The following is a 13,021-nucleotide window of genomic DNA, read 5'->3' on the forward strand; positions in this document are numbered from 1 at the left end:
TCCCTTTTTCTCATCTGTTGAGGTTTTGCTCTTTATGTTTCAAAATATATTGCACATTTTGCATCAGTGTATATGGCTTTAAATAACACTGGAAACTGTGGCATTTGGAAAGAAACATAGTAAGTTTATATTGCATGGGTATAAGTTTCATCAACCACATAATATACTTGAGCGAGAGCTTGGGAAAAGCACATAACACATATTATTCATCAACAATTCAACCCCAGTCTCATTTAGAGTCTTACATAAAGGTGTTTCAATCTAACTTCTATTTTGCATATTGATCAAATAATCATACACACATCTTTAAAAAGCAACTAAAATATGTGGATATATATTTTAAAATATAGCAACATCATAAACACTAATGGTGTTTGTAATCAAGTTATCGAGAGTCACTAAATTTTGTATAAAAACATACAGCTCCACAACAACTATACTCAATGAAAACAACTAGTTGCAGAATGAAAATTTTTGTACCCTAGCTCTGAGTAAATAGTTTGAAGAGAAAAAAATAACAATTGTGGAGATTACATAATTTATTACTATGTGATAAGATATAATAAACACTGCTATATTTCTAGAAAAGTAGGAAATCCCTGAAGGCAGAGGAATTTTCATGTAAGATGTCTGAGGAAACTTACAAAATGTGAGGAATTTCACCTGGACTCTCAAGAAACATGTTCTTTGAAAAGGAAGAGAGAATGGAAAAGTGTTTTCTATGAAAAGAAAAGGACATAACAAAAGGTATAGCAATAGAAAATGTAAAGCATGCTAAGAGAAAAGTGAGTGGTAGGAAAATATGAGATTCTGGCCTAGGGTGGTCCAAAGCCCACTGGGGGCTCCTTAAAGAGTTTGCAATATGGAAGTGGCATGATGAAATAGCATTTTAGAGAGATCAATGTTTAATTATTGGCTCTACTGCTTTTATTACTGAATTCTTACAATCACTTCTAAAGCACATGTAAAATCTATTTTTGCAAATAACATATAGAAATTTTAATGACCAGGTAACTATTACTTACAGGAGGCCCATCAGCACCAGGGAGTCCTCCAAGCCCTGGTTTTCCTTGTGGTCCCTAATCAAATAGAGAAAAATAATATTTTCATTTAAAAATTGAAAATAATGAAAAGTCTGACTTTGTGCATAGTGATATGCAGCCAATAAAATTCTTAACTTGAGTCACTGGCTTTCATCTATAAGCAACAAACATCTGAATACTTTTTAACATATTATGTAGAAGAAATGGTATATAAAGATAGATGAAAACCAAATTTAACATCTGTCAGAGACATGCTAGTTTTCATACTGCTTAATAGTCCTAAATGTGTCTTTTTAAATTAACAAGTTAGTTTTCACATACCACAATAAACTGGAACTTATAGAATAAAAAGGAAAACAATATAGGTCAATATACAATCAATACACATTGATTTATATCATTGAAAAAGCAAATATTGGCTATTTCCATCAATGATGTTAATAAGTGCCAATTCACAGGGAACTATATTCAATACCTTGTGATAAACCATAATGGAAAAGAATATGAAAAAGAATGAACTAAATCACTTTGCTGTACAGTAGAAATTAATACAACATTGTAAATCAACTGTACTTCAGTAACTATTTATTCAACAGATTAATCTGTGTTTAATCACAGGGGATTTCAATTCTCATTTAATTTGATCATTGGTAAGGTTGGAACATGCTAAGAATGACTATTACAAGAAGTAGACCCTTCATTGGGAGAAAAATTGGCTTTCTGCTTAGAATAATTAATTTTATCAAGTCTTCAGAGCCTAAGCCATTATTGTTTACTGGTCAAGTCATTAGCCAGAATTTAGAAACAATTAAAAGGGCAAGGATATATCAGCAATCCTAGATGCTGGATGTAGGAGGATTTTTCCATTCTTAGAAAGTATTTAGAAAAAGCATTGTATTCATATACATGAATAGTACAGAATTTAACTAGAAAGCCTCACTTAAATCACTTAACAAGAAAGTCTCACTTAAATCACTATGGAACAACACACAAAAATAAAGGTAACCTTTAAATTGAACAATCTGGACTTTATAACTGAATTTAATTGCATCTCATTTACAGGATTTAAAAGATTCAATTCCCTTCACCACTCTGCAAAGTCATATACAGTTAAGTAATCTAACATTATGAAACAATTGTTATAAAACCTGTTTTTTTTTAATGGCAGTATTTTGCCTTTCACTCAAATCATTTTTTCTCTCTCAGTAAATAGTCTTATTTCTTCAAAACAAAATGTAGATTACAAAGGCAAAACTATTCCAGTAATAATTATTATCAGCAGATATATTTCTAAGACAATGACCTTGTGTACAATACTACATGGATTTTATGTTGTTGCTATATATTTAAGGGTAGATGAGAAATACTAAAACTCTTGTACTATAGGATGATTTTTTTAATCAAGTTAAAATCAATCCATCTTTTTTAAAATGGAAGCTCCATGACAGTACAATATTTTGTCTGCTTTCTTAACTGCTTGGTGTCTCCCTACAGGAATGGGGACAAAGTTAAATGAATGAATGCCATATTTTAGATTTTAATAAAATAGTTAAAATTTATTGTGTCTCTATGCACTATGTTAAGCATATATTTATAAGTGTCTCTATGTATCTTTATGCATATGTCTCTAAGTGTCTATATGCATATATTTATGTGTCTCTATGTGTCTATATGCATATGTCTCTAAGTGTCTATATGCATATATTTATAAGTGCATATATTTATATTTATGCACTATGTTAAGCATATATTTATATGTATAGTATCCATTTTAAGTCTCAAGCAATTCCATGAAATATCAGCATCAAAGAGCTTGAGTAATTAACTAATGTTAATACATCACAGAATTGCAATATAAATGAATCCAGATCTGTAGCCATACCGTCAAAGTCCTTGCCTTTAACTAATATATATTTCGTGTCTTGCTTTTTCTTCTTTAGCTCATATAGTTATACAATACCATTTGTTTTCTGTAAAGCCATTAACATATGTGATGTAAATTCTGAAGCCATAAATTAAATCACAGGACTTAACAGTATATTTAAGTTATCAACGTGTCAGAAAAGCAATATAGTTGTCATCCATTTTAGTTAATTAGCTTGAACTTTATAAAATCTTTTATCACAAATATAATAACAGCATAGGCTATGATAACTTAGGACAAAAATATAAAAGTTATTGGGAATTAAAAATATATGACATTACTTAAATTATATTTAATTGTGAGATTATAGCATGATCCAACTGAAAACATTATTCACCAAGTTTTGAAAGACAAGGCTCTTGAGCCAGAATAAACAGAACACAGTATATCAAAAGAAAATAAAAGTAATATAGATCCAAAATAAACTATATACCGTAAATGCAATACAAATAAAATGCATTTTCTTCATGTTCTTGAGTTTCTTTCTCCTTTTGATGGAAAGAGGCTGTCTTTGGACTCAAGAGCTGGATATGTTCAAAGCAGAGAAAGAAGCGGCTTGTGCTTAAAGACAGCTCTCTTCCTACCACAAGAAGTGCAGTGAATCAGATTCTATATTTTACCTGTGACTCAACAAAGGGAATTCAGATATAACAGCTTTCCTTAAAAGCAAATTCTTCCTAGGAATCCAGTTCAGAGATGATAAAATTATTGTAGAAAATTCAATAGGCACATGCCTCAAGTGCAATTTATGGTTATGATGAGCTAATCCAAAATATGTTAAGAATATATGTCCAGATTAAGATCTCTGATCTAAAGCAAAGATTTTAAATCACCTTTGGTACCTAACATCTTAAATAAATAAACCATTTTCCATAGCATTCTAATACTGTAAACATATGGAAAATATGCACAGAGAAAAAGTACTTTAAAGATCATTTAAGTTTGATATGCTAATTCTTAACATTAATAATAAGTAACTTGGTAAGAATGTTACCAAAGGACTTGAATATATATTTTATCAAAGAATATACAGAAAAGGTCAATAAGCACATAAAAATATGTTCAGCATCACTAGTGATTAGGGAAATGTCAGTTAAAACCACAATAAGATACAATTTCACACCAACAAAAATGACCATAATCAAAAAGAGAAGCAATATTAGTATTGTTGAGAATCTAGAGAAACTAGAATCCTCATAAATTGCTGATAGGAAGGAAATATGGTACAACCACTTTGAAAAACAATTGGAAACTTCTTAAAATGTTAAATATAAATTTACCATATAACCCAGCAATTCCACTTCTAAGTATCTACCAAAAATAAATGAAAACATGTCTACACAAATACCTTTTTACAAATATTCACAGCAGCACTATTCATAATAGCTGAAAAGTTACATAACTCACATGTCCCTCAACTGCTGAATAAGTAAACAAAATGTGGTATATTCAATCAATGGAATACTATTTGGCAACAAAAAGGAGCAAAGTGCTGATACAGGCTGCAATATGGATAAACCTCAAAAACATTATGCCAAATGAAGCCAGACACAAATGTCACATATTATATTCATTCATATGATTAAATTAAAATATTAATTTCATTCCTATATCTTGTTCACATGAGATGTTCAGATAAGGTAAATCTATAAAGATAGAAAGTAGATCAATGGTTGTCTAGCTTTGTGGGTGAAATGGGAGTGCAAATTGACACAAGGTTTCTTTCTAGGGTGGTATAAGTATTCTAAAAATGTGATTGTGGCACAACTCTATAAATTTACTAAAAATCATCGACTTGTACACTTAAAATGAGTAAATTTTTAGGGTATGAAATTAACCCCAATAAAGTTGTTAATTTAAAAAAAATTACATATTCATAGAAATCAACAAAAATAAGAAAAAATATATTAGAAAGAATTAGGTAACACTGTGCTGTAACTATAGGGGACAGGAAATATTACTTCGGGAATTTGTCAGAGGAGATAGGGACAAAAGACATCTCTTTAATTAAAAACTTATTCTTGTTTTGATCCAGACATTGAGTTATTAAAAAGAACATCATTTGCCATTTATACATGAGAAACTGTGGCAATAATGTCACAATTTTCCCTTAATTAGACCTTGCTAAAAGCCTTTTGTCACAAGCAAACCTAATTACATTTTTTAAATAATGAAAAATAAAAGAACCAAAATAAAGAGAAAACACTCATATCAGTACGTTTCTGAAATTAATATATCTGAGAATGTCACATTTGGAAGTTATCCAAATGGAAACTTTGTGAAATTTTATCATTTACAGTTCAGAGACATATGAATGACTGCTGCTCACCCTGTGCTTTCATAATTTAACTCCAGATTAATTCTTTATATGCTGGGACATTTAAATACCTTATCAAAAACAGAAGGCAGACCTTATACCTCCCTAAAGTTGACAACACAAGCTTGTTTACCAGACATTACTAGAACAACAGAATAACTTACTTTTTCACCGGGAGGACCAATTGGACCTTGTGGACCAGGAAGACCCTATTTTAAAAGAATTCATTTCATATGTCAAGAATCACATCACAAGAATACACTTTTAAAATAGTAAATGATTAGCCCTCCAATTTACATGAAATGATTTATGAGAATCTATATATATATATATATATATATATATATATATATATCCCCCCACATTCCCCAGAAAGTTTTGCAACACTATGAGGGATTTTACATAAGCTACTCTTATGGCAACGGATATGTAATGTGATCCTATTCAGAACCCTCCTGCAGGTGTCCTGGCATTCCATGAACACCAAATGACTCATTTTTCTCTTGGAAGAAAGAGGCCTCTGCAAATTTGCTCAAATTTTTTTTAAAAAGAAAAAAAAAAAAAAGAATCATCTTCCTACATTCACAATAAAAACTCTTAGCCCTACATAGAAAATTCTGAGGCTGTCAATTTTCTTGTATAAAGATACCATCTTATCCCATTAGCTCAAAAAAGCTGTGACGGTTTAGACTTACTTGAGGTCCTGGATTCCCTTGCTGACCTGGAGGTCCAGGCTCCCCTTGGGGACCCTGCCATAGGAAAATATAAAGAGTCTTTAATAAAACTATTTCACATAATAGGTTTTTTCTTTTCAGTTGAAAAATAGTCCCCAAATCATGTTTCCCTATAGAGAATCCGGAAAATCTTGCAAAATATTAATGCTGGCAGAAGCACTTGGCAACACATTGTAAGAAATCTTAATTTTAGATTTAGCAACAAAAGTGGTTTGTTAGTACTTAGATTACAGAAATGAGTTATCTTATGGATATTTTCTACATACCATGTTCCCTTTTGGTCCTGTGGGGCCATCCACACCTGCGATACCCTTCAATGACGAAAAAAATATGCTTGAGTGTTAACAAGTTCAGATGCTACAATGGAAAATTTAGAAGACTAACCTAATAATATGACACCCAGTAGCCTAGGTTGACTAAAAAATCATTTTAGAACTTAATGGAAATGAGGGAAAAAGCAAGGTCTATACTCTCCTCTCCATGCCCATGGAGACAACCTAACAGCATTTTCCACTGCGAGTTCGGAATTTGACACAAAACAATAAAATAGGTAAACTAAAAGGAAGAGAAAAGAAAGAAGCCAGTGGAGTAGGGTACGCTCAGTTAAACTGATAGGCAGCATCATTAGGTCTTAGAATATAACAGAGCAGTAAACCCTTGGCTGTCTACTGAAAGCTTTCACAGCCTCCTGGCTTTAAAAAGTCTGGTAACAAGCGTTCCCTAGGAAATCTTGAATGTTTTCAACAATACATACAGGCTGTCCTGTAGGTCCTGGAGTTCCCCTTGGTCCTAGCAAACCTCGTGGACCCTAGGAGGAAAAGAAAAACACATTCTCATAAGAAATGCCTTCAAAACATGCCTCTTCCTTTAAATAAATATTAATGTAATGTTTAGATTAAAATATTTGTTCATCTTCTTTTAATGGTGTTTAAAAATGCCATTTTTACATGACACAAATATCTAGTGTTTATATTGATCCAAAAGCCAAGATGGACAAGAAAGTCTTTAATACAGAAGCTGTATCTTTGATTTTTATAAATTTACATATGAATCACTTGGGAAATTTTAAAAATAGGAAATATTTTAATGCTTTAAATAAGTCACTTTTGTGTCATTTTCCAATTTGAATAGCAACACTGAATCTTATTAAATCTTATTATTCAATAAGATAGACTACACAAATAGAAGAGTCCTGATTCTCATTTATTTTACAGTTAAGTAAATTCCATCATGAAAGAATATTCTACTGAGAGAAAGAAACAAACAGCTGGATAACTATGTTAGCAAGATTATAGAAACCATTTGCTTGATTTTTAAAATTATTATGACTTAATTAATTTCTTCTCTTCTTCTTCCCTCTCCTCTATTTGTTCCTCCTTCTTTTCCTTCTTTAGAGAAGTGAATACAATGACTTACTGTCATATTCACTTGAGCTACTATGCCTTTTAGTTGACAGGCTCTATAATGTGGAAAACTAGGACTAAAACTAGGAGGCCTGCTTCTCATCTGGTTCTTTGATTAACTAGCTTTGGGTAAACCTTTCCAATTCAGTTTCCTCATTTGTAAAAATCAGTGGAAAAAAGGATATAATCTAGTAAATTTTATAGTTCTATCTGGTATATACTAAGCACCTCACTTTTGTATTTCTTCGGATAATAAGATTAATTTATCCTAAACACATAACTAGATTCTAGAGCTATTGATGATATAAAAACAGAAACAAAACAAAAAACAGCAACAAAAACTAGGTAAGGTTTTTGCCTGAAAAGATGTTATATCCCACAATTTTTTCTCTTGACTTTCTGAGACTTTATCTTTAACAAAAGAAGAGCTCTCAGTAACATTTTTAAATGTTTTTTTCACATAACAATTACCTGCTTAGCTTAGGCAAGACAGCAATAGTCATCTGAGTTTATTATTGACTTTATATATGTAACACCAATCACTATTCCTTCAAAACGGGGTACTATTTAAAAAGAAAAAAAGAAAGTTGCTTACAGCTTCACCTGGAAGACCCCTTGGTCCTATTTCTCCATCTTCTCCCTGTCATGGACAAAATGAATGGGAGAGTGATGCAATCAGACAATGTAACATTTCAGCATGATTTTGTTCTATGTTTTAATTTTAAATATTTCTTAAAAGAAATGAAGTTTAATATACCCGCATTCCATCTTCGCCAGGAGGACCAGGAGGACCTTGGGGACCTCGTTCACCCTATTAAATAAATCCAAGTATAAGTAGAACACAAAATAAACTAGAATGTTTGTCTATCCTACAGCTATCCTACCAAATATAACGGAACATTTGCAGAAAAAACTTATGCTCTATTTTCCTCCTCAAAACACTTCAAAGATAAATCATAATTTTACATTAACTGGCATTATATATTAGTATGCTAGGAAAAAATGTTCCCTCAATTTTGAAAACAAAAAGGTTTAAATGAAATTCCCAAATAATTTTCAGACATTTAATTATTACAAACAAATAGAAAAGTATTTTGCTGAAGACTGTCTTAAACATGGATACACTTTGCTGATTTTTATTTACATTTTTTCTGCTTCTAAAATAATTCTTATTAAATCAGCACAGTTCTAGAAGACTAAAGAAATTTTTGGATTTTTTAAAAAACAAAATTATATATTTTTCTCAACATGTGACAAAAAACAAAACAGGCACACACTAAATGTGATAGGCACACACTAAATGTCTTGCTACACATTCATAGTGCTCTCTTTTCTTTATCTTTCTATTTTTTTTATATTCTCCAATTTCCTAATGGTTGTCTCATCTTCCTTCTTAACTTTTGGAGAAAAAAAATGTGAAGATCCAATTCTGATCTTTTTTCGAAAGACCACATCTTTGCTTAATTTCCCACTAAAAATATTGACTGGATTGTTGTTCAACATTGTATTTTGTTTAGCCTTAGTGAATTATAAGCTCTTGCACTGGACTGCAAACTAATATTATCATAAAGAAGTAGCCTGTGGTGTCTCAATCTACTGGAGCCATCTAATTAGTATAATAAAATACAGTGCCCAGTATATTGTTATATTAATGACAAACTGCCTATAGATATCCTCTTTTGAGTATATTTCCACAGACAAAATGTAATAAGGAAATTGAGGCAATTATCAAAAAATTAGAGGCAAAATTAAATCTCCACACTTGTTCTATAAATGTATTCTCCATATACGTGTACATAAAGATTCCACATCAACTTATGTTTGTGTAAACTGAGTATTTTAATGTCTAAAAGAAATTAAAGAACTTATATGAGTATCACACATATAATTCTACTTATCTTTCTTCAAGTATCTAGTAGATGTACTAATTTATATGAGTTCACAAATACTTAAATTAATTTTCTTCTTATATCTTAGTGTATCAATATTTCGTAGTATTCCTGTATTATCCCAATATAAAAAGTATACAATGTACAGAATGGTATATCTTACCCTGTGACCCTTGTCACCTGGCAGACCTGGAAGTCCATCAAATCCTCGATCCCCCTGTAAAATCACCATCATCATCATCATCACATTTCCAGCTTATTTCTGTACTGTAATTTGAGTGTGAAACGTTCTTTCATATCAATAAACTCTATTTTAAAATATAAAAATTTCAGGGGTGAACTGAGATACGAGATCTGAAAATACAAATGTATGAGATGAGCTCCCGACCTTGGCCCCGGGTTCTCCTGGCATTCCTCTTCCTCCATCAGCACCCGGACGACCCTGATAATACCAAGAACATGACTAAGCAAAAGGAATTCCAAATAGCACAGAATAAAAGAAAACAAAATAACTGATGATTTCAGATGCCCTCAAAATGTACAATGAAAACTAACCATACCCTTTTTCCAGATTTTCCTATTGGACCAGGAGGACCTTGGACACCACGAGGGCCCTATACAAAACATCATAATTAATTAATTTTATAGAATTCCTGATCAATAAACTTAATCACATCAAGAGAAAGGGCTTTAGAAATTTATATCTTCTTAGCTTTACCTTAATCATTTTAACACAAGAAAATAATTTCTTATGTAAAATTCTAGATAAAGCAAAAAGACAAGAGAATCGATTTTTCTAAATGGTTTCTTGCCAAAAAAGAGTCAGGCTATTTTATAAAGTTTATATAGACATGCAATTACATTTAAACAAAAGTCATATAAACTGATATTTTAAGCTTTAAAAAAATCCTCAATTACTAAATATATTCTCAAAACCTTGCAGTTTTACATTTCACTTGACTGAAAACACTTCCATTTTATTCCTCTTCTCTTCGCTTTCACCTTTCTCTTCATTTTTTGGAGATCCTATTCTGGATATTTATTCTTTTATTGCAGGTATCACATTGAATTATAATTGTCTTTTTTTCATAGTTCAATCTCCCATTAAATTGTTAACTACTGTGATTTTGGACTAAATCTTTTTCTCTGTTATACTCCTATAATTTAGCACAGTGCTGGTACATATTTCTTTCAATCATCTACAAAATCCTGGAGGATCACTTGGCAAACCTTAATTCAAATTATTGACTGGCACCATGCCATGTCAGATTAAAGTTTAAAGATTCTCAATATCTTTCTTGAAGCAGTATAATACAATGTTATATCAATATACAATGTCTTACTTGTGAATTAATATATGTGATTTTTAAAATAAAATTACACAGCTAATAATAGATCCAATATAGATCCAGTAAAAATAGTATATAGGCCTTTGTATTTAATTAACTATACCCTTTTTAAGTTTAAACAATATGCATATAATGAGTGAGGTAGAAAATGCAACACATATTTGAAATTACAAATAATTCTTATGATTACTGTGAAATGTTGATTATAGAAATATGAAATTAAGGTTGCCTAATAATTAGAGGTTAAAAGAATATAGCTTTTAAAAAACTATTGCAGCAAGAAAACTCTATCCTATACCCCAGCTGGAAGGCAAGGAGCAATAATAACAGGACAAATCTTGTTAGTTTTCAATGAAAATGATCCTTCATTTGATATTGCATCTCATTGGAGTTAAGGAAAACTGCAAAGACCGTGAAAACTACTGCAGCATGTTTTCAGATTCATCCATTTTGTAAAGAGGTGAGTCTGACCCAAAAGTTCATAAACTTTTCAAAAGATATATCAATATTTTTATACAATTCTCAGTTAAGGTACAAATGTTTTCCATTTCTTTATGGCAACATTTAACAAGCACGAAAAAGAAGGTTGCCACATTCTGTGCCACCCAAATATCTTTCTAAATTTTGGGGGGATTTTTTCTCATTTCAAAATAAACTGTGGTGCATCCAAACAGGGGCATATTATACAGCAACAAAAAGGAATAAACTATTGATGCACTCATCAACTGCAACAAACCCCAAAGGCATTATGCTAAGTGAAAGAAACCAGTCTCAAAGATTACATAATGTATGATTTCATTTATGTAATATTCTTGGAAACATGAAACTGTAGTGATGAAGAACAGATCAGTGCTTGTCGGGTATTAGGAAGTTGTGACTGTAAAGTGGCACCAAGAAATTGCTTGGGGTTATGACTGTGGTGGTGGTGACAAAGAATACATATAGGTGTTCACATTCAAGTTTACATTATAATATTGTTAAAATAAAACTAATTTTAAAAATAGAAAAAAATTAGTTGGATGGCCACTTGAGAGCTCCTGTAGCCCAATCTGAGTTTATATGTTATTGAGTATATCAGAAAGCATTTTCATTAAAAATGAATTTTAGGGCTTCCCTGGTGGTGCAGTGGTTGGGAGTCTGCCTGCCAATGCAGGGGACATGGGTTCAAGCCCTGGTCTGGGAAGATCCCACGTGCCGCGGAGCGGCTGGGCCCGTGAGCTACAAATACTGAGCTCTGCGCGTCTGGAGCCTGTGCTCTGCAGCAAGAGAGGCCGCGACAGTGAGAGGCCCGTGCACCGCGATGAAGAGTGGCCCCCGCTTGCCACAACTAGAGAAGGCCCTCGCACAGAAATGAAGACCCAACACAGCCAAAAATAAATAAATGAATAAATAAATTTTAAAAAATAATTAAAAAAAATGAATTTTAAAAATACATCACATTTTGCTTTTACAGTTTTCTAGAATAAGTATAATTCATAATGTGCTTATAGTGAATGTCTCTATCTACTTATCATTCAAGGAAAAATAATACTTTTAATTTGGCACCATGTAAATATAATGTAAGATCTTTTTAAGAATTTCAGGTCAGATGTTCTCAATTTCTCTTAATTTCCTCAGCTCTACAAAGGGCTTCAAATTAGCTTCTTTTAGGTATATTAAATATTCTTTCTGAGAGAATTTACTAGATTTTATTCTCCACAGGAAATATGTTAGGCTTGTGGCAGGGCCACTATAAATACAATTGTAATAGTACTTCTCTGTTCTGTACAATCTCAAGCCAATTTAATGTTCTGAAGACCTATTACTCTCAAGACTTTCCCATTCTAGCTTATTATCTTCTTTTAATATTGTTTAAATTAATAAAGTTATTGGCAGTCAACTGACCATTAGAGATGTTTCAATTGAAGAACGTGATGTGAGCTTAAAGGTAATGTAAGTAATTTCTTTACTCATAAAACAGATGGTAGACACTTCAATCACCCTAATAGATAAAATAAACTCAAAAATAAAATAAGTGAAATAGGTTAATTTTTACCTGAGGACCTGGATCACCCCTCTCACCTTTGGCCCCAGAGGAACCAGGCCCCCCCTGTAGAGAAAAGGTGAAGACATAATCATTTAATCTTGTAATTCCTTAACCAGTTTTTTTCCTACCATTTTCACTTGAAATAATTAAACATTATTCAAAATACATTTCTTCAAATAGTATGATTTTATTAGTTAATACAACAAAATTTTCAAGTCCTCTGATTGAAATACATCTCTTCTCAGATTTTGACTGTATTCCAGTGTGTGAACTATATTTAAAAGTCTATATTTTACTGATAACTACACAGAAGCAAATTTCATGAAATCACATTGA

At 31.6% G+C, this 13,021-nt stretch overlaps 1 protein-coding gene across 3 annotated transcripts in view; it reads right to left on the bottom strand.

Annotated features, from left to right (window-relative positions):
- The window catches only part of COL11A1 (collagen type XI alpha 1 chain), a 197,819-nt gene that overhangs the window by 98,743 nt on the left and 86,055 nt on the right, over nucleotides 1-13,021 (bottom strand). For all 3 annotated transcript variants that reach the window (XM_065881030.1, XM_065881043.1, XM_065881037.1), the window contains 11 exons: nucleotides 12,695-12,748; nucleotides 9,871-9,924; nucleotides 9,699-9,752; nucleotides 9,474-9,527; nucleotides 8,179-8,232; nucleotides 8,017-8,061; nucleotides 6,773-6,826; nucleotides 6,285-6,329; nucleotides 5,980-6,033; nucleotides 5,449-5,493; nucleotides 1,026-1,079 (listed from right to left, as the gene is read on the bottom strand). In XM_065881030.1, coding sequence (XP_065737102.1) covers nucleotides 1,026-1,079; nucleotides 5,449-5,493; nucleotides 5,980-6,033; nucleotides 6,285-6,329; nucleotides 6,773-6,826; nucleotides 8,017-8,061; nucleotides 8,179-8,232; nucleotides 9,474-9,527; nucleotides 9,699-9,752; nucleotides 9,871-9,924; nucleotides 12,695-12,748 — 567 coding nt within the window. The remainder of the gene's footprint in view (nucleotides 1-1,025; nucleotides 1,080-5,448; nucleotides 5,494-5,979; nucleotides 6,034-6,284; nucleotides 6,330-6,772; nucleotides 6,827-8,016; nucleotides 8,062-8,178; nucleotides 8,233-9,473; nucleotides 9,528-9,698; nucleotides 9,753-9,870; nucleotides 9,925-12,694; nucleotides 12,749-13,021) is intronic.

Source organism: Phocoena phocoena, chromosome 1, assembly GCF_963924675.1.
Source record: "Phocoena phocoena chromosome 1, mPhoPho1.1, whole genome shotgun sequence".
Taxonomy (NCBI): domain Eukaryota; kingdom Metazoa; phylum Chordata; class Mammalia; order Artiodactyla; family Phocoenidae; genus Phocoena; species Phocoena phocoena.